This window comes from Prorops nasuta, unplaced genomic scaffold (genome assembly GCF_024137725.1).
Source record: "Prorops nasuta isolate Cenicafe-Biocafe unplaced genomic scaffold, Cenicafe_Pnas_1.2 PNAS00003, whole genome shotgun sequence".
NCBI classification, from domain to species: Eukaryota; Metazoa; Arthropoda; class Insecta; order Hymenoptera; family Bethylidae; genus Prorops; species Prorops nasuta.
In genome coordinates, this window is record NW_027116800.1 from 10,229,240 (window position 1) to 10,256,760 (window position 27,521).

At 45.1% G+C, this 27,521-nt stretch overlaps 1 protein-coding gene across 7 annotated transcripts in view; it reads right to left on the minus strand.

The window, feature by feature from the left end:
* Positions 1 to 27,521, minus strand: part of zfh2 (Zn finger homeodomain 2) — a 180,238-nt gene that overhangs the window by 18,073 nt on the left and 134,644 nt on the right. For 2 of the 7 annotated variants that reach the window (XM_066725023.1, XM_066725022.1), the window contains exon 8: positions 598 to 668. The exons of the other annotated variants lie outside the window; for them this stretch is intronic. In XM_066725023.1, coding sequence (XP_066581120.1) covers positions 598 to 668 — 71 coding nt within the window. The remainder of the gene's footprint in view (positions 1 to 597; positions 669 to 27,521) is intronic. 7 annotated transcript variants of the gene reach the window in all.

Sequence of the window (27,521 nt, forward strand, 5' to 3'; positions counted from 1 at the left end):
AGGTTCGGCTAATTTCGCACGCGACAAAAAGCGACGAAAAAAACTTCCATCCCCGTGTCAGTGGGCCCGGTAAAAGTAATCAGGAGGGTGTAGCAACGGCGAATTGTCCATTTAAACTTCTCGTCTCCTCTGGGGAATCCCGGGGGTCGAATCTGTCGGGCAGGTTGCTGTTTTCGAGAGAAAAAAATCGAGCGCGTGGCGTGACTCGGGGTAAAAAGTTATTTTTTCTCTTCTCCCCCCCCCCCCCCCCCCCGCCTCCATTCCTCTTCCCTCTACCTCTCGCCTCTTCCTCCTCTATATATAGGTACCCTTGCCTGTTTCGTTCGATCGACTGCATATACGCGCGAGCCGTCTCGTTCCTATTAAAAAAGGAAACGCGAAGGACATATATATATATATATATATACATATATGTATATATCGGACGTTACCTGGTGGAATAGCTACTATACGATATCCACAATCATTATACAAATACATCCAGCGTGTTTCCTTACCTTTGCGTGATTACAGATCGATTTTCGACACTATTACTATCAGCCTTGCGACACACATTTAGCAGTTGCATTAGGTGAATTATTTTTCGTTGTTACTGACCTGTTGATGGCCAGGACGCGACTGAGGCTGGGAGAGAGCCTGGCCTGCATGGTCTACTTGCACCGCTGAAACTATCACAAGCATTTGGTGTTTTATTCCGCCGGATTTATATTCGACAATTTTCTTACGAGCAAATTTTGGAATAGTCAGAAAAACAAGGGTTGAATGACACAAGCAAATCGCGAAGCGAGCAAATCTTTTTCAATATTCTCACAAAAATCTTTAGGTTAGAAAAGATCTCATTTAGGCCATTTTTTTTTGTCTTTTTCTGTATGTATATATACACATGTATATCTCTCTCTCTCTCTCTCTCACTCTCTCTCAACCTCAAAGTGTCGGCAATTTTTCAAAGCATTAACAACCGTCGTATTCTGACTGGCAGGGGATTTTTGAAAATTCTTTTTATTCTACAGGGTATTCTTAGCAGGCTTGGCAATTATGTCGCTGCAGGGTTGCCAACCATCGTGTGCGCATTGTTACAAGTCACCTATCGACAGAGTTTCGTACTAAATTAAGAAAAAAGAAAACAAGCAACTGCTCGAAGATGTAGCAAAAAATGAGTGTTCGTTCGACCGAGATTCTTCGACACATTGTCAGTTTATATACAATGTACAGGGATAGAGAAAGCTCGTGGAGGAAGACAGTGGATATCTTTTTAACGAAACTACTTGGTCCAAAGTTTGCGGCGAGGAGGCAAACGGTCTACGGACTACCACACCGGACTTCCATGCGAGCACTCGTGCTTGAATGGCAACGCCGCAGTTAAGTGTCAGTATACAACACCGTAACGTATAATTAAGACCGAGCATGAGGAGCGCATAAAGCCGCCACTCTATACGCGCCATTAATAAAGTGTATTCACCATCATAACCACCAATCATCGTTTCTACCAACGGTAGCCATCTTATTTTTTATTCGAAACAGCATCCGGTGTGTTTTTCATATAACTATGATTAATGTTGCAGAGGAGTCCAGCTCCGGGCTAATTTCTCTTCGATTGTGCCGAGAAAGGGAATTAATTGGTGAGTTTTTGCCTATATCAACCTGTGCCTGATGGCGTGTATCTGCTCCAGAGCCTTAATAGCCACTCGCAATTACACCTCGAGTTACGTTCCCGCCATGACAAATTAATCGTCGACTTCCGATTTCGCATGGTTAATTATTTGACTTTTGCCAGAGAAATCGGTCCATCTCGTTGGATCGGCTGGTCCATGGCGAGAATTATGACGAGTTTGGAGTTTGAGGTAATGTCAGGCGGTGCAGCTCGGGACACACAAAGTCCCGGCATGCCGGAGGAGCCTTCAACGGCTTCAACGAGGAATGTGTATGAGCATTCGGGACGGGGATGGGTGTTGCAAAAAATCTGGCTAGGAGGAGGGTGAGGAAAAAGTGGTGGTGTGCAGGAGAGGAGGTTTGCGGGAGTCGCAGCGGGATAATCTCGCGATGGAATTTGGTTAAACAGTCGTCGTCGTCGTCGTAGTGTTCGTCGTAGTTGTCGGTGCTTAATAAAAATCGAAACCCTCCCCCTCGCACGTTTGCGGTCTAACCTCGGAGTGGAGTTCGTATTCTCGCACCGAATCCACTCGTGAACACACTCAACGAGCACACCATCCGTGTGCGTTCGTATACATGAAGGTAAGGAGTACGGTAGCGATACGTTTCTCCGGCAAATAAATAAAACGAAACCGTAAGCGAGGGAATAAAATGTGATTTACAACGGTGGAAAGACAATGGCCGAGGCTCCGCACGATAATGTATGCGGATGGCGCGGACTGGTACCCAGGGATACTGACTTCTGATTGGTCGTGCCCCGACGCCAGCGCTACAACGGAAAGCGATAAATAACTGCGAGCAGATAAAACCTTTCTTTCTGCCTTGGGCTTAGCCCGGCCACTCTAGCACTCGCTCTTCCCTCCCCTACCTCCTCCTCCTCCTCATCTTTCCTCCTGTCCTTGCTACCTCCACCTCCTCCCCCTCCTCCTGCTCACCAAAGACGATTTCGAATCGTAAGGGCCGGTTTGCACGAACCGCGACACCGGGTATCACTTCGCGATACCCCCTCTCGCTCCACTACCTCATCCCCCTTTCTCCTACAGCCGGATCAAAGACCCAGTTCTCTATCATCGGGGGTTCCCTATCTATATCTCACAGCGCTTGACTCGTGGGCTAAGCTTTTTATTTTTAGGATATACATCGATATTCGTCGCACCACGAGCTTTCGATGCTTGCAAACTCCGACGATGGATAAGTATAAGTATACGTTCCAGATATTGATAATGTAATGATAAAGGCAGAAACTCGGCGAAATCTCGACAGATCGAAACGTTGCGCTGGACATTGTCCAAAGACTGTCGCATAAATTGTAGCGTTGCTGATGTTTACGTCTCTTTTACAAACACATGATATTGTTGAAGGTATAAGAGTGATTTTATTTGCTTCATTATTAAGTCGATGCTAAAAAGCTACCATTTGGTGGTCAAATGACTCTTTTTAAATGTAAAAACCCACGTGTTTAACAAAATTCCTTGGTGTACGTTTACTATTGAGGAGTACACTATATGTATATACGTTGCTGTTCTTTTTTATATAAATGCGAAGATGTTTGATCCTTCCCGAGTTTTTGCACGTTTCGAACCAAGTGGACCGATAATTCTGCCTTGACATCTCCGAAACATCGAATTTACGCGAAGAGGAGGGTGTGACCGGAGTCGAGAAGGGGAGATGTAAATTTTTCCTAAGTTTTCCTCGCCATCCCGCGGAGCCTCCAGGGTGTTGGAAACAATGTGGAGGGCTACGAAGACGATCGATCGCTTGAGAGATGCCGAGGGGAAAGCAGGCTTTACAGAAATATGATATTTTCCCCGCGACAGCTTGTTAAAAAATATCCAGTGCCTTTGGTAGTATAGGGGCCGCTCGGAAAAAAGGCGAGCCTCTAATTTCCAGGGTTGCCGGATCTCATCAAAGTGCTCAGCCACCATTATACTTTGCTAACTGAATTCAGAAGCTCTTTAATCCGCGCCATTTTTCAATGGGCGATTAAGGGGCTTCTCGATGCTCCATTATAACCATCCTCGAAACATTAAATTTTTAATAAGCTCCAACATTTCGTTGTTCCCTCTTTCCCATAAACTACAGCCGATTACAGTAGATATATTCGATCGATAGAGATAATCAAAAATATTATTTCGCCTATAGGTGTACAAACGGAGCCTCTTCAAAGGTTGCCCCATGATGGGTTCGTAGAAAAATACGAAAAGCTTTTCGTCATTCTGGCAGAGTGCAACGCATTTTATAATTAAAAATCAGCTCGATAGAAAAATGGGCAAAACTTTTGAAATGGCTACAAACGGGCGATGCAATTATTTAAAACAGCAATCATGAAAATGAAAGAGCGGATTGGATAGGGTCAGGCTGGAGAATGTTCGACTGAATTTCCCAAGCGGAAAAACTCTCTAAAGGCTTTTTTCCAGCCCGGCGAGCAGCAATGCAAACCAAAAATCAAACAGGACCTCGAGCCCTGCCAATGGATATGCAGACAGACGTATTTGCTTTATTCTTGGACCAAGCTCAGAAATAAAGCAATGTCTAAAATTCATCGTAAATTCTACAAAAAATCTATGCATTTCAACATTTGATCACATCCGCTTTTTCATTTCTACTTTTTAATATGCCGTGTGTATATAATATACATATATATTCCTGCCTCCTTGGTATTATTATAATGCATGTCTATATATAAATATATTATCTTTCAAGTTTTTCTTCTCAAATTGTATGATTTATACCTCCACTGTTTCTTTATTTGTTAGATTTATTAAGTTTTCACAACACTGTTTTCTTTGGAAAATGGACTTTGAATTCGTAATAGGATCGAGGGAAAAAGAGAGGCGAGAATCGTGCACGTTAAGGAGCTGATCGATGGACCCAAGTTTTGCTAGCCGATAATGGAATTCTCTTCAGGATAATAGAACGATCAAGGATCGACGTCGAATACCTATGTCTGGCATGATTTTACTCCCGGATAAAAAGTCAGAATACAGCGAAATACGACAGTAAAGATCTTCTCACGGGATTACATTTGGCCTCCTGAAGTTGATGAATCGTTCGTGTATCTCTTATCCTTCTCTCTCCCGTTTTCCCTCGCTAAATTCGTCTTTATCTCATTTCCTCGATTAATTTGCTTGGCTGAATTTTTTATTTCCCTTTTCTTTTCCACCGATTGGATATTGTCCGAGGGAAATTCGCAGTGTTAGATGCGAATGAAAAATTTATGCCAGGCGAGCACAATCGGGACGAGTAATGGGAGAGGTGCTTAAAAATCAGGGCCATCGACGTATCTGAAATGGATTTAGGAAAAGGGGTGTTACTCACCACCGGTGCGCGGTCATAAATTTAAAATTATGTCGACTGGATCGAAGGGTTCCATTCTTCGGCACTAATTCACATTATTCCGCTGCGCCCCTTTTTGCAAAAATCAGTTGCCGTTACCGATAACGTCCCTCCGCCCATTAATCGATCGTTTCCCGAATAAAAAGAGGCATCAAACTGCTTAACAATGTCGAGTCAACGAGCAATTGCCTCGGAAAAACAAAATGGGAGATGCTCTCGAAAGATTTTTCCGTTGGTCGCCGTGAATCACGTGACCAAGATGGCGCTCTTATCGAGATTTTCCAGGACAAAACGTGGAGGACTATTATAAGCGCGAAGAAGCGATCGATCATGGGGGGGAGGGTGGGAAGGGGGAGAGCAGACCTATAACAAACGTCCACATCGAAAGTGGCTTGTTCGGCAAACACAAAAGATGCCAGCGAATTTTCAAGAGGGATTGTGGCGAAATGAGAAGGGGGAGGAGGGGTCGAAGGTTACCTTAGGGTGTATCGCGCATCGGCAAATGTGGAGATTTTCAGCATAATCCGCATAATCGGCCCGCGACTCTCTCCTCGATCCATCATACTTCGACAATGAACTTAATATCTTTCCATTCCGTAACAATATGGCGGACACCCTTATTGACCACGTGATTACCCCAATGACATTCTGCACACAAAATCATCTAATGAAACTCTGCATATATATAAGACCACCATCCCTTCTCTTTCATTACGTTAAATCGTTCCATCGAATTTCATCCATCCCCGTCAGTCGTATCTTATATGCGTACAATAATTAATCGACTCTATTTTCGTGCTGCTATTATATGTATCTAACAACCGGGCCACGCAAAACTTGTTTGTTTGCTTTACAGCGTATATCCTTAATCCAATTTTCGGCGCCACTCTCATATTTTCACTTATTTGCCGGGGTCTTGAAAGACAGAATTTCGAGTGGCTAGAAATTGCGAGCTCTCAACGGATTCGTCCCTTTCTGCGTGGTTAACTAGCCTTAAGAAGAGAGCGGAGCACTGCGGGGAGGGGAAGATTCCCTTTAAAAAAAAAAAAAGAAAAGTGGAAAAAGGGGGGCACCGGGACTTTAATATTCTCCAGGACTCGTCTTTCCCCTCCAGGCCACTCTTTTTCGTGGCTGGCTTCGAATTTTAATAACTCCGGGAATGCTCAGAATCCAATAATGTCCTCGTCTCTCCGTATACACACTCGTGTACACACACGTATCTCGTATACGCGAACACATACGGGCTCGCATAAGTTTAAGCTTGTGATGGGAAGAGAGAGAGGGGGTGAGGGGGTGGCTTTATCCCTTGAATTCTGGTTTTCCCCGAATCGCGAGTGGTTTCTCCTCCTCCTCCCCCTCTCCACCCCTTCTCTCCGCGCGCGTCTCCCACGCTACTCCTAGCTCGAAATCTCATATTCCCCGATGACGATGTGAATTCAACTTACCCTCGCCTCACCTCGTCTACCCCCGCAAACCCACCCCTTTGCGCCTGTCCTGCCGAGATATTCTTACTTCTATACCGAAATAACCTTAGGGAGACGATTATGAATAAATTTTCGCACGGTATTACCCGGAAAACTCCTCGGGAAATTTCTCCTCTCCTTAACGAAAATTCACTTCATCCTTCGCACGATCACGTCCCAGCTCCGATATACTAATTCATTTGCAAAGCGATTAAAACTTTTATTCCTTCCGTTTTTTTCGAAATACACAGCAGCAGAGAATCTTCATGCAGAGGTCTCCGTCTATCGATTTCTTCTTCGAACACGACTGTTTGTCGTTTTTTTCTTCTTTGGGGCGCGACAATGCTCTCATCTCCCTAAATTCCTCATAAATCCGTATTTATCCAGGCTATCCCTGCTCGCACGTAGGAAGCAATCCCAGCGGGATAAATGCCATTCCTTCGTCATTTCCCGGGAACATCCTCGCGATCCTCGATCTTGAATGGTGTGAGGCGCACGCGCGCGGCCGACGTGAATTGGATCACTCTTAAAGTTTCGAATTTTCGCGCACCTGGGAAAACTGGGATGAAAAATTGGGATTCCTCGGCTGGTCCTGTGGGAATCGGTGATTCGGTGGCGGAGGGGTGAGTCGCGAGGTCGCGAAAACTTCTTTCGAGGGACGGAATGGAAAATCGAGGAAGAAAAGGAAGTTCGCATGGGTGGATGAGGTTGAAGGGGGTGCGGGGGAGGGGTAGGAAGGGGGTCGAAGGAATAAGATGGTAAGGATAATCGAAGCAATCGAACGGTGCCGCTCGCAGAAGACGAGGGCGTTGGGCCGCGAAATGAATTCCACCCTCTGCTCAGGGTGGAAAAGGCGATCACACGCGCGCGCCCACACACACACACGCGCGCGCGCGCATATACCCACGTATAAAATGCAGCACTCAAACACGTACGTGTAAACTCGCAGAGAATCAGCATGTACTTCCTCTCGTATAAATTCATACGAACCAACACTTTCGCATATAATCCCTTGAAACTAACGCACACATTTGCATTTACTCTCCACACCCTCGCAAAGCCATATCAACACAGTATACTTTTCCACGGATCTCTCTCACGGGTTCACCCATTTTCCACATACATATACGCGCGATCTAAAATACATTTACCAGCACAGACACCAGTTTCGTATGTACACAGCTTTATTCACACTTGGCCGAGGGACCGTGTATATCGTATATTTTTATACCAACACACCCGCATCCACGGGATTGGATAGAGAATGATAACAGCGCGTTAGAACGAAGATTTGTGAATACATTAGAGAGAACGGGGGTGGTTCCCTCAGGAAAACGCCCAGGAATCTTTCTGCTCGAGTATTTATCTTTCTCCGATCCAAGTAGGGTCGCCCCTTTTTCCAAAAGCCAACGAACTCTTCGTTTTCTATACCCTTGCCAGAATTCTACGGTCCAGCAGGTTTTTTTTCGCCAACTAATTTATTCGATAAATCTCAATGCCAGACTCTGCGCTCTCGATTGATTAGAAGATTTTCAAAGCGAAATCTAGTGAGTTAAAGAGAAGGGTGGGAGGTGGGGGGGGGGGGGGTGGTGAGGAGAGGATTATAACGAGAGATATGAATAGGGAAGAGAAACAGTGGAACGTCTAGTTAGTCGGAGGGGGAGGGGGGAGGAAGAAAATGGAATGGCAGCCCGAAGCAGCTTTGGGACTGAAAGTTCACTGGCATTGGGATTATCGTGAGGGCAACGATACGTGCGAATCACGTCGCGAGTCACGGCTTCTTTCGTGACCGAGGCTCGTGAATGCCGATGGGCGTACTCGTGTTTACGTCAGTGAAAAGAATTGATCCCGGACGATCCCGACTGGGCCAGCGTATCAACCGGTAGCTCTTCTCCCTCAAACAAATGCATTGATTCGGCTAACGAATAATCATTTATATTAGTATTCTGTATATATATATATATATATATATATATGTACTATATCATTATCTGACCGAAAATGCTCGAGTTCTGTACAGAGAAAACCTCTTCCTCCTTTCGAGGTCTACCGAGAGTTATTTAAAATTCTCAATGGTTGCTCCTCGCAATTAAATGCTATCCGTTGGATTAATCTCTTTTATTTTGTCCTTATTGCTGACACGAGAGAGAATTTCGATTTGCGTTAAATCGAGGCCAAGAATAAGGGGGGAGGTGAGATTTAATTGGAATCACCGGGCCATTTAACTCGAATCGATGGCACGAATGAAACGCCAACAGTTCCAGCCTTGATCTTTAAAATCGAATCCTGACTTTTGCCATTAATTGAGCGTCACTTCGCACTTAAAGGCCACCCCCTCTCGCACGATCGCTCGCGACACGCAAAGGTCGCGCAAAACTTTTCTATCCAATCCCATCCCTCCACTTTCCACCGTTAGCAGCCATCATTTTTTACGCTTCGAGTCGCACTTTAACGTCCATTAAGAATTGATCGAATTTTTCTTAAGCACCAAGGGACCGTCCGTGCCTTAAAGTTTCCTGCTTAACTCTCTTTTTTCCCCTTTTAATTTCTTCTTTGCACTCGAAAGAATTTTATAGCGAAATAATCAGGTGAGTAAGAATTAATTTGATGATAAAGGGATACTGGAATTAAAAAAAAAAAAAAAAAAAAATCCCTTGTGGTAGGTATATAGGCTACGAGCTATACTCTGACGCTAACCCCTGGGTGACGTATGAGAACCAAACAGCAAAGGTGGTATAAGAGTTTAATTGGTGGTAATACGAGTCCGCGTAACATACACCGCCATCATTCTCTCTCCGGGAGAGAAAAGATAAAAGAAAGAGCGAATGAGAGGTGGAGGCTCCGAAATTCTTTTGACCTCGATCTTTCACTTTTTACCTTTCTTCGGAGATTTTTATTCGTCCGAGAGATCTAATAAAAATCCATTAATTAAACGCACAACAATTATGAAAGAATTCTGGTTGGCAGCCAAGTGGAGGAGATAAAGGAGCAGCAGAGAGCGTGTGGTCGGGGTGAGGGGGGACGGGGAGATTGGTGAGTCGAAAAGTGAGAAGAGAAGAAAAAGGAAGGAGAGGAGGAGGAGGAAGAGAAGAAAAGAAAGTGAGCCTTTTGTAGTCGGTTGGTGATAATTTTTAATCAGTGAGTCTCGTGAGGAAACTCGGCCCCTTTGTCCTCCTCCGCGCGGGACGAAACGGCGAGGGAACTATATTGACCTGAGTCCTGCAAGAGGACAAAAGTTTCAGGATAATTAGGGGAGGAGGTCCTGCGACTCGTTTGACACATAATCCCGAGCCCTGCTGTACCAACACCTGATTTACTCCAATTACAAAATTCCCTGCCCCAGTCTAGTGTAACTTTTACTCAACTTCTTCCAATATTTCTAATATTCAAGTGTATCTATATACTACGTTATAGCAAATATTGTTAATAATATTTTGCTTACATTCTTCGGTAGAAAACACGTTTTGCTTTGTGGATATCGTGTCGAAAGTGGAGGGAACGACAGGAAAGCGAGAGAGCCGGGGACAATTAACTTAAAATGCATTGGTCTGATTGAGAAAAGGTACCGGGCCGTCTGCCTGTCTGTCTGTGGCCATGTCTGACAACGGGGAGCTGTCTGAATGGGCCTTGGAATGCACCTACCCACACCAACCCGTTCCCTTTATACGCAAACACGTATACCTGCCTCCTCACCCACGCCATATATAGGGATACCAGCCCTCCCAAAAAAAACTTGTTTGCAATAAATACTCTCTGTATTTGTACAACGTTGCCAAACGCTCTCGCGAACTATTTCTTCTTGCACGCTTTTTCCACTCTGTCCCTGCTAATATTCTCCAACCGACACAGTTCGATGCCACTTCACCTTAACATTAACGTATATACGCTCGTCGGTATCTTTCTGTACACAGTTACGTTTTATATCTAAATTAATTAATCACCCTTGCGTCTCTCGACGGTCGATGTAACGAGCGAACAAATTTATTTAAACCGAGTCGAAATTCCAACCGTTCAGAAACTCGGGGCGAAATTAAATTTTTCTTGCGAGCCGACACATCCAGATGAGTCGATGTGTTTTGTGGAATTAGTGAGAGAGTTAAAAAGAGGTTAGGGAGGGGAGGGGGTGGTGAATTGTGGGATACCTGGCGATATTTCGGGGCGTCCGGTAGTTCCGTAGGAGATGACGCGGCGACACTACGGGAGTTAAGTGGCGAGACTCGCGAGTAAAAAAGGAGGAGGAAAAAGCAAAAGCGAGGCGAAGCGGTTAAAACAAAGCAGTGTCCGAGGTGTGACGAAAGGAGAGAGTGGAGGTGGGGAGGAGGGATACCCTAGCCCCCTACCCACCACCCTTCGTGGGATCCTTGAAAAAATTCATTCTTGTCGAGCCGATTCGTGCCTACCGGGGTCTCTACTCTGCTCCTAATTTTCTAAATGAATAACATCCAGCAACATTTTTTTCATAAAATCACCTTCGTCCAATGTTATCCCTCTTTTTCTTGCAACAACAAAATATATTATTCGTTAAAATTAAAAATTGCAAATTATTCGCGTGAGATTTTTCACGAGTTATAAATCGTTGGAGGTATGCTGGATTATTCTTTTTTTCTCCGAATGATCCAGCAATATTACTGCAAGGTATGAAGTATCGCTGGAGATAAATCATAGCTTACCGGGGCTTCTTAATGTTTACGACGGAAGATAATTGATTTATTTAGTCATTGCAGGGGACGGAGGAAAAGTTTCTAGGATCCTAGGAAGAGCGCACGTTCATGGGAAAAAAGGTACAAGGGGTCTGTCTGGGCAGCAATCATCGGGCATTGAGCGAAAGATTACATTAGTAATAAGCCATTGATATTTCATAGGGCAGGAGAGCAAGTAGCCAGCAGGAAAATCCCAGGAGATCTCAATCAAGGCGAAAAATAATGTTTACTTCGCTTCTGTATCGCCTGGCATAGTTTTCTTTCACGTCCTTCGACTTCCACTGACATGCTTGTTTAATAATAAAATTAATAAATAGAAATGAAAGGAATGAGAAAATTCCGTAACTATTATCCTTGATATAATATAAGTAGCGGTACGCGAATGAATAAAGAATTAATTTGAATAATTGATTGCACTGGTCGGTGAAGTTAAAGCGATAGAGGGATGAGGTATACCGTGGAGATACGTTTCTGGTTAAACGAATCGAATGGAAATGGAGACTTGCGAGCTTGTATAAAGACGAATAGATACGGGGGATGACAGCTCTGGCTCGTCGTAAGGGGCTGAAAAAGTAATCGAAATAAATTCAAGGGACCGGTGCTTGCATGCCAAGCGAACGTTTTTAAAACTCCGCCGGGAAAATAAGAAAAACTCATCAAGTAGGGATGATTGCCGTTCCCGACGACCCTCGCCCACGAAACCGTCTCTCTCTCTCTCTCTCTCTTCTCCGTCGTAATCAACCCCCCTACCTCCCGCTACGTCAAATTCCATGCTCCTCGTTTTGATCGAGAAATCATTTTTACCTGAAGAGAAAAGTTTCTCCATCCATCGTCTGGGACTACGTTGAGAGATAATACAAGTAAGAATAATTTATGTGTTAATAAAAAGTCAAATACCAGCGGCGAGGGTGTAATTTATTCCCGCAAAGATTCAGCCGCGCGAAACAAAGTCTTCGGAGTAATATGGGATTCGGCGGGGGTTTTTTCATAGGGACCCGCGTATGTGGAGATATTATTAAGAGTGGAGGGGTCGAATAAGTGGAGGAGCCTGTACGGGGTAGGAAAATTGACTGAAGAAAAGCCGAGCTCCGTGCGCAAACTTTTCTGAATTTCCTTAGGCAAATATTGGCTGGCCTCGCGGGGTCGTAAGAGAAAAGGGGCGAGAAGGGTGAGCGGGCTTCACCCTCGGGGCAAAGAAAATGAGATTTTTCTTCGGCAACGAGTCATGTCGGCCTCGGCCAATCGGAAATTAGGTAGGTTAAATTTTTTTCAAACATCAAATTCCACGCTTTAATCATGAAAATGGCAAAAAGAGATTTCTCTTTCCAACTTTTCTCTCTCTATATATTCTACACGGTTTATTCTAGATGCGAATTACAACGCGCGTAAATTATCGGATTGAAACTATACATATACAACTGAATAATATACAAATGCACATACACACGTGTGTGAGGAGAAATGGCTGTGTAAAATAATCGATAGCTACCAGTCGAACACTCGAATACGATGGAATCGATAATAATGACGAAGGAGTTTAGCAAAGTTCAGTGCGAGTGTATGGAATAAAATGGTTGGTGCAGAGGGGGAGGGAGAGTCGTTTGTGTATCGCGAAAGGATATCGCTCGTTTTTCGCGGCTTGGCTCGAGTGAGTCGTCCCTTTTTCGGATCCAGCAGCGTCCCAGAGACGCTCGTAAAAGCTGCGAGTAAAAACCACCACCAGAGTCCCTGTCGTCCCGCTGACATTTACGGGATAATCGCACGCGACGAGAAAGAGAAAGAAAAGGAAAGGGTATAAGGGGGAGGGGGTGAGGGAGGAGAAAGTCGAAAACTCTCCATTTCAAGCAAATTTATCCCCGATCGATCCCACCAAGGAATTTCAATTGTCGCCTTGGCCCGAATCAGACGCGAATAGTCTGTTTTCCTCTTCTTTCCCTCCTGATGTGTTCGCGCGAGAAGAAAAATTCTTCATGAAAATTGAAAAATTGTTCAATTAATATTGCTCGGCGTCGATGGAGTATCGGAATTTTCTCGATTTGGGGAACGAATGGTTCGGCGATAGAGCGACTTGCTTATCGAGCATCCGGAAAGAGAAGCTGGAAAATCACTTTGCGAGTTTCCGTGATAAATCTGGAAGCTACCTAAACAAGATGAGATCTAGTCAGACTTCACGGCTATCGAATGGCTGCCATAAAAGCGGATAAATCTCTTTGTCGGTCCGCCGTGGAGTCGGGAAAGAAATTCGCGCGAGTTTCTAGGAGATTCGATGGGGGTTGGCGCGGCGGAAGATGCGAGTTGGAAAAAGGGGGTAGAAAATGTTGGGACGGGGTGAGACGAGGCGAGGCGAGGGCTCGATGCTGGAGGACGTGAAAGGGAAAGAGGCAACGCTGGATTTGAATACGATCGATTCCCAATAAATAAGGATTCTCGCGATAATGGCGCTTTTGCCTCCTCCACCTAGGTATATAAGGGGATGTGAAGGGTGAGGGGGTGTTTTCCTATCTGTAAGAGATAACGAGACAGCCCTCGGCGACTGGGTTGGGCTTCGTTAGAAAGCCTTGACGGCTTCTTCCACTTTTCACCAACTGCATAAAGAATCCTCAACCGCGCAAGCTTCGTCTCTAAATTCTCTGGAAAAATGTTCTAACCTTTTCAAATAGCAATACCAAAATATATATATATAGAAACAAAGGAAGAGTGACACGTAAAAATGTATAACTTTCTGTTATTTTCTCCAGTTGCTTTTCTAAACACACTCGGGAAATATTCCGTGAAAAAGCATTCGTCTAGACGAATAATAAAGACTCGCAGACAACTCTCGGTTTTCCCGTTTATACGAGCCGTAAATTATGGAGACGAAAAACAATCGAGTACTGCCGGACTACGGGCAATGGCGATAAATAAACTTGCCGATATTTGTAACTTTGTTGCGGCATATAAATTGCAAATTATTCTCCAAGTAAATTTTATGGTTTATAAAATCGGCGTGAACAGTATAATATTCTGGCAGTGACGCTGAATTCCGGATGGTCGAAGTGGTCATGACTGGTTAGAAATATTTTTCGTGCAGCGCTATTTTTTTTTCTTCGCCAGTTGTATTCTCGATTCTCTTGTGTAAAATTCAGTAACGGAAGTTGTGAATCAGGCATACAGTTCTTCGGTTATATCTATGAAAATCTATATACACAGGGTTTAATTGCGTGATATCTCAGGAAAGCACGAATAGAAGAGGAGTATAGGAGGAACAAGAAAGTGATACCTTAAAAGATGTGAAATAATTATACATCTCGATGAATTGCTAGAATTCTTCAAGTCCCAAGAAACTCAATTCTCTTATTTCAAATTCAGTAATGGAGTTTACGTGCAATTCTTCAGTTACATCTATGAAAATCTATATAGAAGGTTTAATTGCAGAATGTCTTCGGAAGGCTCGCGAGTAGATGAGAGGAGGAGAAGAAAAAAAAGTAATACTATCCAGGATGTGGAAGGATCATTTATCGGAGGATTGTTAGGAGGAAGGTTCGAGATAGCGAGGAATGCAAGAAAGTCTGTGGCGAGGAATATAAACGAAGTCGGACGAAATAATTCCGACCCCCTTGAGTCCCTCGAACAGTGGAAGCTTGCACATATAAATAATTTGATACACAATTATGCACGTATGCCACACGCAATGTCCTACACGCACACAGTGTCACTCACCGGGCTCCCCGAGCACGGACGAGGGGGAAGGAGGAGGCTTTACATTTCAAATAAGTCGAGAGAGGACCCCCAACCCTTATACGTATTCATTATTGGTACGCGCCAGCACATATACCTTATGCCAAGCTGGAGAAACGTGCGTTGCCAGGCCGAATTCTCTTATTTGTCATAAATCAGCGCCCGGACGCGCAACCATCCCTGAATTCTTGATTTTCAGACGCGCTCGCGTACGCGCCGATGGTACACTCTATATATATATATATATATACGTCTAATGATCGTCCGGAATCAACATGCACCAATGAGAACCCACGCTGATTCATCAAACTTTCCAAATCAGATTCCGATCGTCAATATATATATATATATATATATATATATATATACCCAAAGAAGCGATAATGCCCATTACCATCGAGACTTTATTATTCAATTATCGTTATTTATTATTACGAACGTCCCACCTACTATTTCAAGTCGCGCTGAAGGGAATGCGACGTTTATAAATAATGATTGCGGGCTGACGCCGAGAGGAGAACGTCCTGCGGAGGGATAGGGCGTTGGGCATAGGTGAATCGGCTTCGATTTGTACGGACAGCGAAAGAAATCGCAGGCAACACGGTTGGAATTTAACGAACGGCATTGCAATTGAAATTTACAATGCTGAGCCACGGAGCACAATGGATCTTCGGAGGAGAGAGTGAATCGAGAAAGAGTTGGCGAGTGTATATACACGAGAGTGTGAGAGGTGGAACTATACGAGGAAGAGAGAGAGAGAGAGAGAGAACGCCCCCGCGATCACGTAGGGAGATCGAGCGATGAAGCGTGCATGGCCATCTGGATCGTAGAATAACACTGGATGCTCGTAATAGTGGCGTTTTACGGATAATCCGCGTACCCGCAACGAACAATAAGCGCGATACTCTCTCACCACTACAAACGCATCTTTGTATTCTTATACCCCAAGGTGCTTTCTACTACACTCTCTCCCTCTCTCTCTCTCTCTCGAGCAAGAAAATCCCACACACGAGCACAACGTGCTCTCGACTCCTCTCTTTATGAACAACTTTATCTCACACGCGTGACCTTATAGTATATATATTTTCAATTATTCGTCTGTGGTAATAATTTATTATTAGAATATAAATATATGTTAGATGCACTATAATCGATAAACTTTCTGGGATTAGCGAATTATTGAATTTTTTCAGTCAAGTCTAATCGTGTTTACATGATGTATCGAACGGATTAAAAGTTACGTGGTGGGAGAATCCATCAGGAGCAAAGAGGTAAGTGTTTCGTAAATATATATATATATATATATATATAAAGAAAGAGAATCGGATATTGTATCCGAATCGGGGAGAATTTCGCACCCGTTTTTAATGGGATTGAATAGAGTTTGACGAGTGACCCTTTGACTTTTGAGAGAATTTAATCGGTATTTTTTTCTCTCTGGTCGTTTGTTGACCGAGCGATTGATTGATGGGCATCGAGAAAAATGATGAGGGGTTGGGAGGGGGTTGGTAACGGGGTTTCACGTGCGTAGCTACGTGATCAGCATTAACCCTCGTCAGTCTTCGTTTCTTTTGGGTAAAAAGGGAGCGTTTTAAATTTCCTCCGCTATTTCGAGGGTAGCTCCTTTGATCGGTCGAATGTCATTAGGACCTTCCACTTGTGCGCCACTCCTGCACATTCCCTTCCTATTACAAATTTACACTCGAAATCCTCGCGCGCACTGCTAGAAATCTCATCCAATATATAATCCGTTAATCTCTTAACCACCGTTAATACCCACAACTTTCCTCACTCGTTATTCTATATTCATAAAGTTAGACGCTCTGCTCCACTGATATTTTACTGCGCAATTCTTCATACAATGTATAAGAACTGTAATGTGTACAATAATGATATCTAGAACAGATGGCAACTATAGATTGAGGCAAACTGACGTAAAGCGTTAAAGGCTAATAAACTTTAGTTCTGGTGAACGTGCTTATTCCCATTGGGGGCAGAGGCTAAGGAGGAGAAAGGGGGGAGGGGGTGGAGAGGCAGGGATAATCACAAAATACTTGCGAGGGAAAATTCATTTTTCATTCGTCCTCGACGATTTGCTTTCAGTCGTTTTCATATATATATATATATATATATATATATATACTTTACTATAGGAATTGGTGGATAAACTGTATAGGCGCAAAGGTTTAAACAATATTTTAAAGGTTTGCCGTGTTGGGGAAAGAAAATGAGGGAGAAGGTGGATATAGAGAAAGTTTAGTTTTCACAGGGAGTAGGTTAATGTTGGAAAAAGGGGTATGAGAGAGGGGTGGAATTAAGTGAGAAACAAAGTAGTTGAAGCAGCGTTGCTTCGTTCCCATCGGGGTTAGACGTAGAAATATAGGGGAGGTATCGTTGGGGGTATTGATTGCTGATCGTGTCGCGCACCCCTGACGTAAATTATCATCGGCGATACACTAGTAAAAAAAAGCCTGAGTCATCGACCGTTCGATAGTCACCCTTCGAGCAATCGAAGCGCGTTCATTTGCCGCCTTTCAATACGCTTTTCTATCCTTCCATTTTTCCCCTTTTCCTTCCACTTTTCCAAAACTTCGTCCAGCTCGATCGTCATAATTAATTAGCGCGACTATATTTCTCGCTTTGGCAGGAAGCGAGCTTTCACACGACTCGCGAGCGTTCGCGAGAAAGATCACCCATGCGCGTACCATCGTCGCGATTGCTCATCATCCATTGCTATACGATAAAACGTATATATTAATTAATGTACGGGTCAGTCGAGAATCTGGTCGATTCGAAATTTGACTCTTTATTCTCTCCGTTGTTCAGCGTTATAAAACTTAACGATCGATTTGTATCGCTCTGATTTGACGCGATTCAGCGTAATTATCGTTAAGCGCAAGGCAAAGGTAGTTTGGTTTAATTTGTAACGAAAGAGAGGGTAATTTAACAAACCGTAGGAATTCGAGAGATTAATCCGTGAAAGCTTGGCTCATCGGCGTGTTACGGCAGAATGATGGTTTCTAGCAAGCCAATTATAAGAAAAACTGTTCGTGGAAGTGTTGGTTTCTGCCAGTCGAAATATTAACGTTAGCCGCACATGCCGAATGGCCCATACAATCGGAGTAACACCGGCAATATTTGCGCAATAAACGAAGCGTTTAATTGTGCTTAAGCGGCACAACGTGCGTGCACAGCCACCGGCAATAATTCCCCGAACGCATCCTGCAAAATTATGCATGGAAACTAAAGTTTTTCCCCTACGGCAAATACGGCCTCAAATCATTGCATTATTATTTTCTCTCTCCCTCCCTCTCCCTCTCTCGCACTCTGCAATTAGATTACCGGGAAAATGAAATGGGAAAGTAACGTCTCACAATAAGCAGCGAAAGTGGCCGGTTAATCACTTCCCGTTCGCACATTTTGCCTCTGCATTACCAGCCGCGGTGCTTTATAGTTCCCCGAACCTTGCAAATCGACTCGTGCGGAATTCGCCAGCTTAGCCGATCGATAGCCAAATACCAAGGCTGCAGGGAGAGTGATTAGCGATAATTAACCTATACGCGCCAGCCATTCGTAACACGCGCTATACGATATACCACGTGTATTCTGTCACTCTGCGAAACGAGAGGGAACTTTCTTCCGGCGAGAATTCCTCTTTTTTCTTGTCTTTTTGCTTGAGAAAAGGAAAATTCATGAATTTTTGGCAAGCATAGAGGATTTTCCGGGGTCACGCAATCGGATGATCTCGATGAAAAATTCAGTTTTTCTCTGAGCTAGGGCATGAAGGGCGGGGAAGGGGAGGGGGAGGGGGAGGTGGTGTTGGGGGGGGGGGTATTTGTTCCCGGTGCCGTTGCTTACGGCACCCAGGAGGCGAGAAGGCCAAGGCATACCGAGCAGGCATTACTTGATTGTCTTCCAGGCCAGGAAACACCAAATTCTGGGACTCGCAGCATTTCTCACGAGTGACGAGGCTCTCTCGCCGCGAATAACCGAGTAAACCGGACTTATCCCCTCCACTCGCCGACAATTTTACCATTTTCTACCCATTTTCTACCCATTTTCTGCGCGTCCTCGGTCAGACGTCAGATCGCACCGCTGGGAATAGCGCGGAATTCCTTATCAAATTCCTCCTCCTATCCTTCGCTCTCATCAGCTGCCATAATCCATGAGAAATTATAATCGCCCAACACGTCTTATGGCTCGTCACACACGAATATTCCATAATGCTACCAGTTGTTCTCTCAACGCGTTTTCGATATTATATTCCTATATGTATATATAAATACTCGTGGATTTATTTTCAGCACGCGAGTGCTTTTTTTCTACTATAAGAAAAATGTAAGAGACGAGAGTCGGAGGTAGGAGCGAAGCGTGGATGATAAACGTCAATATTTTAGAATAAATAAGAATATAAGCTGTGTGTATTAGGTGGCTTTCATTAGTGGATTTCAAAGGTGTCGTGGTTGGTTCGAGCGTAGCTTGGGTGCCTTGGAGTTATTTATAACGTTCGGGAGGAGCGTAATGACGACTAAGACGCAGTATGAGAGGCATTTCGTTCTCGCGAGGACGTTGATAAGAGTATAAAGCTGGCGTTTTGTAGGTGGACACCTTAATCGCGCGGTCTAAATAGACCGGACGTATTCAGTGCCGTTTAGCTGTGCTCGGCCAATTAGAATGGAGAGGGACAATTAGCACAATCCGGTCACGGGATCAACGAGCCTCTCTCGAAACTCGTGTTTTCGCTCTAGTCATTAGCCCCAATCACCCGTACGCATTCGTACATGCCAATAAACATCGTTAAAATTTCTTACACGATAATACAGCAATTTTCTTCTTTCATTTACGAAAATGAACACTACGATAAATTAATCGTTAAAAATAACACCTTACAAAAGACAAAAATGTACAACGCTTGCTTCTTATTATTACAATTACATACAATATCGAGTGAAAACTTTGCAAAGTTTCGCGAGGCAAGAAAGAAATCGATGCAAGAGTCGAAATATGAGAGACCTGTCGAAAATAGATTTTGTTTGCGAGGAATCAGAGTTTCACGATTCTCATTCAAGGTCGCACTTAACTACACGAGTACGTATGCTTGACTACGTGATTGGCATGAGAGCTGCGCCTGAAAAATCGTGATTATTCGTTAGAGCAATGATCTTACGATGAACGTGAGATAATTAAGTCTTTTTAGGAAACGACCGTTCGTGACGGGACTGTCGAGGATAATTTAGGCGAAAAATTGTCCGTCTAATTTAAACGTCTTCTTTTTTCTGCAACCTATACGCGGACCGCCTCTTTACTAATTCCCCTGGGTCACTCATGTACACTCGAGTGGTTTGAAATGCCAAAAAGGTTGGCCAGTCGGCAGCTATTGTCTCGTGGAATTCATCGGCGAGAAATATATTCGTCTTTTGCTCGTGTGCAATCACGAGAAATTCGAATTTCGTTGAGATCGCGCGAGGCAATTGGAATCCCTGAGTGTAGGTGCATTTGTGATTAGCACGAATCACGAGCACCTATGGGACGGCTGAGTAATTAACAAATAGATGGTTGATGGAGGAGGGAGGGGGGGGGGGGAAGGGGGGTCATTACCGGAACGCGAAACGCGAGTGCAAACAAGTTTAACGCGGCTTGTCGGTTTCTACTAATTGAGACGCTCCCTGGAAGACAGTCGTCGCTGGGTCGCTAAATTCCCGTGTAAACATTCGACGTCCAGCTTAATTATGCACGCCTCTAATTACCACGGTCAGTTCGCGCTGGCCGCCACTTAACGTTTCTTACCCACCAGCCGCTTTAATTTGTTTAACTAATCGGCGAACGGCGTTAATTCTTTAATTACACACGAGGCGTCCAACGGTAATCACTTGTACCATATCCTCATATCGTTATATACTCTCGAAAATTAACCAACTGTATTTAACGTTGCTAATTCTACCCGCTTATGTTCATAACTTCACGTAAATTTGGGGAGTTTCTATGTATACACTTGTCGAAAGAAAAGCTTTTGGCTCATGTGTTTTGGTAGGATGGTTGTTTTCTGTTGGATGACATATGTAAATATTTAATGTGTTGAGAGAAAAATTAAATAGTTGCAGTAGGATAGAAAAGAGAGAGAGAGGGAGAGAGGGAAGGAGGAGAGGAGGGGTTAGAGGGGGGGGGGGGGGGTGAAAAGAACAGAAAGCGATTTCCGGCGGTCCGGATCCGGCCTCTATTTCTGTCGAGGCGAGCCGTTTACTATCGGCAATCTGCATAAGCGTTTAAGCGAAGCGAGGCTGAATCATACGCGGGGCCCACGGGGCACGCGAGAAGAATAGGAGGCAAGTCGAGGTGTTGTGCGTGGGGGAGCGAGACCTCTGCCGTCGCGAAGGACCAACGGAGAAAGAGAGTAAGAGCCGCTTAGTGGGGGGAGAAGAGGGGGAGGGGGCTACAACGAAGAAAACAAGACCAGCAAAGCGAACGGAGACCTAAAGAAGACAAGGAACAACCTCTGAAACAGACAAGGACAGCCCCGGACTTTCGAGCGGCAACTCGCGCAGCGGCAACAGTTTAACGAGGCAAGAAAAGCAGAAAGATCGGGAAAAAAACTCTAAGGGCGCATAATAAGAGAACTAACAAGGTCGCAAAGTTGCTGAAAAAAATGGAATAAAATGAAGAAAAACCGAAGCAGAGCGATAGAAATGGGAGAAATTATAATGCTCGATTCGAGTATGGAGAATAAAATTTGTCCGGACTATATATATCCTGAGATATTCTAGCGTTCTCAAGATAAAGCGGGTAAATGACCACCCAAGTATCGCGCGTGGTTTCCCGCGCGTCTCTAGCATCCATGGACGGTATGGACCGGCCGGGCCCATTTGGATTCGTTTGAGAGTTCATGAGATGGCGAGTGTTGGAAATAATTACGAGCTGGATGAGATTTGTGGGACGTGGACGCTTGGTTTCTGTCCGTTTCACCGTGCAGCAAAGGTGCGTTGGATGAAAGGAATGAAGGTAGGATAGAGTAGCAGATAGAAGGAGCGAGCGAGCGAGAGAGAGTGTTAAGAGTGGGATGAGGAACGAGGCTGGCCAATGATCCGCTACTAGCCGAGCTGCCACATTGTTATAGCTGCCACGGTGTATGCTGTGTATAGAGTTACCGGGATACGCTGCTTGTGTACGAGGTGTTTGTTGTACGTAGGTGTGCGTACAGGAGGGATAGGGGATACGGGGTCTCTCGCATCGCTCTGCTGGGGTCTAAGGTGGTAGCGTCGGTAACTCTGACGAGCGACGCGTCGTAAACTTTTGCCTCCATCCTCTTTACGCCTTCTTCCTCCTCCTTCTCCCACCTCATTTCCACTCTTCTCCTTTTCTTCCTTCTTCTCACTTTTCTTCCTTGCCCTCGTGCTTCTTCCGCGCCTTATATATATTTGTATACTCTTATTCGTCATTAGGCGTGTAAATTGTCGCAGGTTTTAGCCGAACGTGCATGTCAGAAGGATACGGACGCGCGGCTATACCGTAATGGTGCCGACTTGACTCGGTTTTGTCTGCGGGAGTCATGAGCCGAGTGGTACCGGGGTACCGCGGCGTTAGCCTCTCGCAGCAGATATTTTTACGAGTCTGCCAAGCGAGGTTAGTCCCAGCTTCGAATCCTCGCGGTAGACTTATAATTTACAGCCTCTTTCCCCTCCCCGCCCCTTTCCACCCCTCACACCTTTCGCACTCCATCCATCCTCGTCGCGATTCGCGAATCCTTTAATGGTGTCTGTGCGTCCGTACGTGTGGGTTGTTAGTTGGCCAGTTTATGCCCTCGACTCTCGTCTCCTCCACCTCCTCCTTCTTCTTCCAAGCGTCCACCGTTTCTCTCCTCCGCTCGCGCCATCCTAATGGGAGTCCACTCGCAAATTTTTCCACCAACTTTCAATGCGAATTTCGAAGGATCGAATGTGTAATAATTGGTATGCAGGATTAGTGGCGATTAGACGGAAGTAATTCCGTTGCGATGCGAAAGGGTGAGGAAGGAAGGAAGAAAGGAAAGAAGGAAAGAGATTGGACGTATATCCCAGTGAAAGCTAGAGGTCCTTGATCCCCCGCCAGGCAGTTTTTACTGGCGCGTAAATCAAAGTCTACCACCCCTCCCCTCGGGATGCAGCGAGTGTCGGGTCTAAGTAATAATTTCGAATTAAACGTTCGAGGTAATGTAATAAAGTCGTTCGTAGGGATAAATTTAGTGCGGTCCACGGTGGAGGTGGTGGTGGTGATGGTGATGGTGTTGGTGGTGGTGGTGGTCGGTGGACGCATTGGGTATATAGCGATGGTGAACCAGGTCAGAGCGAGAATCTTGGATACAGTTGTGCCGCGCCGTGCGCACGGCCATGTAGGTAGGTGTTGGACACCCAGCGGGGTATAGACCGACAGTGGGCGGCATAGAGAAGAGTCCTCGCTCAAAGCATGGCACAAACACAAGGATAAAGAAACTCTGGCGTTCAATGAACAAGAAAATCCCCAAAGACTCCTTCGATCCTTAACTATAGAATTAAGAAAAATCCCATAGAAATTCAAACCTCTGTCCGAAAAGCTTTGATTTTGAAAAGAGGAAAAATTTAGTTTTTATATTCTGTAGGATAATGTAGCAAGCAGGGGGGCTGCGAGAGGGAGGAGCAGGAAGAGAAAAAAGGAACACTATGGGAATTAAGGAGCAATTAATTTATCGGGATGTTGAACGTGTGTAAGGTCTGAATCTGGGTTTCATCAAATCCTCGGGCAAGCCAAGTTGTACTGGTCTTAAAGTGCTTATCTGTTGAAATACGAGTTGGTTCGTGGAGAGTGGAAGAGGGAGAGATAGAAAGGTACGGGTAAAAACAGGGGGCCAGGATCAGTGGAGACATCAGGTTTATCGTTAGCAATGTCTGAATCGGGAAGGTATCATAAGCACTCCTCCGCACGGGAGGTAACTCGATTAAGGAGGGAGAAAAGGTGCCAGAGTCTCAGGATGCATGGAAGTGGTGGACCGACTTCCTCGGAGGAGGGCGCGGTTATACCGCGAGGTGGAATCCTGCGGTAACACATGGAAGGATAGAGTTATTTATTGTTATGGCCTGCCTGTTGTGTGTGGGTGTCGGGATTGGGGCCTCCTTGCTCTTCTCTCCTTCTCCTTCTCCTTCCTCTTCTTCTTCTTCTTCTTCCTCCTCCTCCTCCTCCTCTTTGATACTCCACTCTCCTGCAGTTCCATTCGCATTTCGTATCTATACAAATACAGATACCACAGCCACAGCACAGTCCACTCTTTTCCTCGCAAACTTTGTCCTCCTCTTCACACTTCTCTCCACCCCACAATTTTATCACCATCCCCCCCATTAATTCCTCATTCTTCCTCGAACAGACTCTCCCCTCTTCAGCTTTCGAATTTCATCAACCGTGCGCGTCTTCCCTCTCCCCTCGCGCTGACCACGCGGTCATTCTATTTTCATCGTTCCATAGCCTCAAGAATAATACGGTGGATGCTCCGTGAAGCGACGAGAATATCTGCTATTAGAGACTAAGTTTGAAGCGTCGAGTGACCTTGCCGAGGTTTTTCGTTGACTTTTTCAGCTTGCACTCGTTGAAGAGGACGACGATGAAGAAGAGGAGGAAGAAGTTGGAAAGGTGAAGGGGAGAAGAATTAAGGTAAGACGAGGTGAGACGATTCTGATGGGTCTAACTAGAGCAAACGAGCCGGCGAGAACTAGGTGGTCGGTTTTTGCTAGTCGCTGTCCCTTCTGGCCGGCCATTCCCTTCCTACGCCGCGTCGACCGAGTGCACGAGGCAGACGGAGAAAGGGCTGCCGAAGAAAAAAATGGTCGAAGGATAGGCTATAAAGCCCGTGAGGGAATAGAGGATTTCTCGCCAAGCGACCAGACAGCTTGGAGTCTCTCGCTTGCGTGTGCCTATCAAACTTACCATGTATAAATATAAATCACTTAACTCATTTCTTTCTCCAACCCGTTTACCTCCGAAGCCGTTCAACGATCGCTAACTCAATTAATTCCACTCTCCTAATTAAGCCTTTTCCTCTTTCTTAACACCCATACATTTTCATTTTTTCCCTGAACATCTTTATAACATTTTCCTTTATTAATGTTGTTCCGGATCTCCACTGGAATTAACAAATCGATGGTTTGTATCGACTCTGACATTCGCTACGCTCGTCGGTGGAGATTCACCGGATATACGGAGCGAGAGAAGATCTAGTGTAGAAGCGGGGGGTATATTACGGTCGCTGGACCGGAGGTACAAGAGCAATGAAAGGCGTTACGAGCGTGGTGGTTGCTGTTGGTGTGCGTTGGTTTTTTCGAACGAGGTGTCGGCCGACCAACGTTTATACCCGAACCGATTCGCCGGCGTACTTGTTGTATTTATTTTAACGGCATGCACGCCTACGTCTATATGCATTTAAAATATAGCACAGTTGGGCCCTAGTTTATGAAGGGTCAGGTCACGCCGGTCAGACAGCGTGGACCACTGAGTCCTGAAGGAGGAACCGAGTGGAGTGCGAGGAAGGAAGAGAACTAAAAGCGTGGAGAGGGGGGGGGTGGTGTTGCAAAAGGAACACCTTGGAAAGGAGAGGAACTTGCAGAAGGTGATGGCGAGGAGAAAATACCCGGACACCAACCGTCCAAGCCCTCGGGCCCCGTTTAACAAGACTCGGTTAATGCGAGTCATAGATCATCCCGGTATGCCGCTAAACGCTCGAAATATAAATAAGTATAAACACCGCGTAAATCAACCTGATTAGCTGGGAATTCCTCCTTATCTCAACCCTCTTTGACGCTTTTCATCATATTCCATAACACCCCTATATGTTATTTATATATAAAATCACCGAAAATCCGTTGGTTAAAATTTTTCTCGACGCAAACATAAAACATAGAAGCGTCTTTGGAAAATTATAATTGTTTATGAGAATATGTGCGCGGTGCAGGGCAGAATAATTTATTTATTCCGTTCGGCGAAACATTTGCCAAGTTAACTGTTATTCCGGGAACACAAAGCGTTCTCTCGAGGATTATGGGTTCTTAAGACGCGAGTAGGGGGATCGTAAAGGTGGTGCTTTTTTTTTACGCCGATATCTCGGACGATAAAGCTCCCCGGCGTTATCCTCGCCATTGGAGTCGATCGATTCCCTCGAATCTGTTCCAGGATCGAGGTGCGTTCGAATTCATGAAACTCTTCTCGAACTCGTACGTGCATTCACGGTGTTGTGTGTTCTCCGGGTGGTGAAACCGGTTTGGGATTGGAGGATTCTCTAAGCAAGCAAGGTGGGAGGATAAGGCACGAGAAATTAGCTGTTCGGGGTCCTCGAGTAATTGTTTGCATCCGGCAGCATTATCAATTTTGCTCGCATTATCTCTCGCAACGTCGAAGGGCCACTTTCTCGCTTCCTCCGGCAGTCCGGCGACAGATGGCGGCCCATTAGCCGGGACCCGGTGTCTCACGGCTCATTTGTCATCTCGCTGAAATTAGGATCCAGCCCATCCTGACTGCTGGCTAAGTCTAAGGACGATCGCGAGCCATCCATTAATCCTTTTCGATCCCGTCCAGTATCGCGCGTTTCCCTCGTTCACCATATTTCTTTCCGATTTTACGTCATCCCTCTCGCGCTTATCCAGTTCATTATTGCCCCGTGATTAATGAAACGCTTTTCCACAGCAAGTGGAAAATCATCCAACGAGTCATCGGAACGAAGAATGATTTTCTCGGACCGATGACTTTGGCTAAATTAATTGGACGAAACTTAGATTTGGAAATTGGTTAAATTGAAAGAGAGAGAGAGAGAGAGAGAGAGAGATTTTTGGGAAGAATATATAGGAGGTAAGGAGGGGGCCGATTCTGGCCCGTGTGGTAATGCGATATAAATGGAGGCAGAACCGGACGAATGAAAAGCCAAGTAGGAGATACATCAAGATTGGGCTGACGGTTGACTCCCGACGGGGGGCAGTAAAAACTGGATGGATCTCTCTTGAAGATTCTCCTTCAGAAGCACCTCCTCCGCCGAGTATAATAAGGACAAACCTTTAATCTTGCGCTCAATTATAATTTCCTGGATGAAGCGTCTTGGGGACATTTCGCTGAGATCGAAAGTGGACCACCGGACCCTCCTTTTTGCCCACCTGCTTTTTCGCAAACCCCTGCAAATCCCAACTCATCCTCGACTAAGCTTCGTTTATACTCTCGATGACAATTATTCTACTCTGTAATATATAACACCAGCCGATTATTATCATTCCACGATTAACCTGAAATTATTCTTCTCTTACCCAATAGTTTTCGTCCGCGAACAATATATTTGTTCCATCATAGCAGATTTTAATACAGGAATTGGATTTCTTTGAAGATTAATTTGGTCGTGGAGGAGTTTGGCGAAGATCGGAGTGGACCGATCGAATTGCAGGGAGCAATCACGGTTGGCTCCCGCTGAGCGAAAGTTGCGAAAACATTCCGTGCTAAGCCGTTAAGATTGGAAGAAGCTTGCTCCGAGAGGGGGGAGCAATGTTTTTTTTGCTTGCCACACTGTACAGTGTGCAGTGTATAGAGAGTCTCGTTACCTTTCTTATCGGGACTGCGCCGCTCGCTCTAGTCTCGTGTCACTGGCGTTCCTTTTTTTCTCTCCTCTTACATTCCGAGGTGGCCT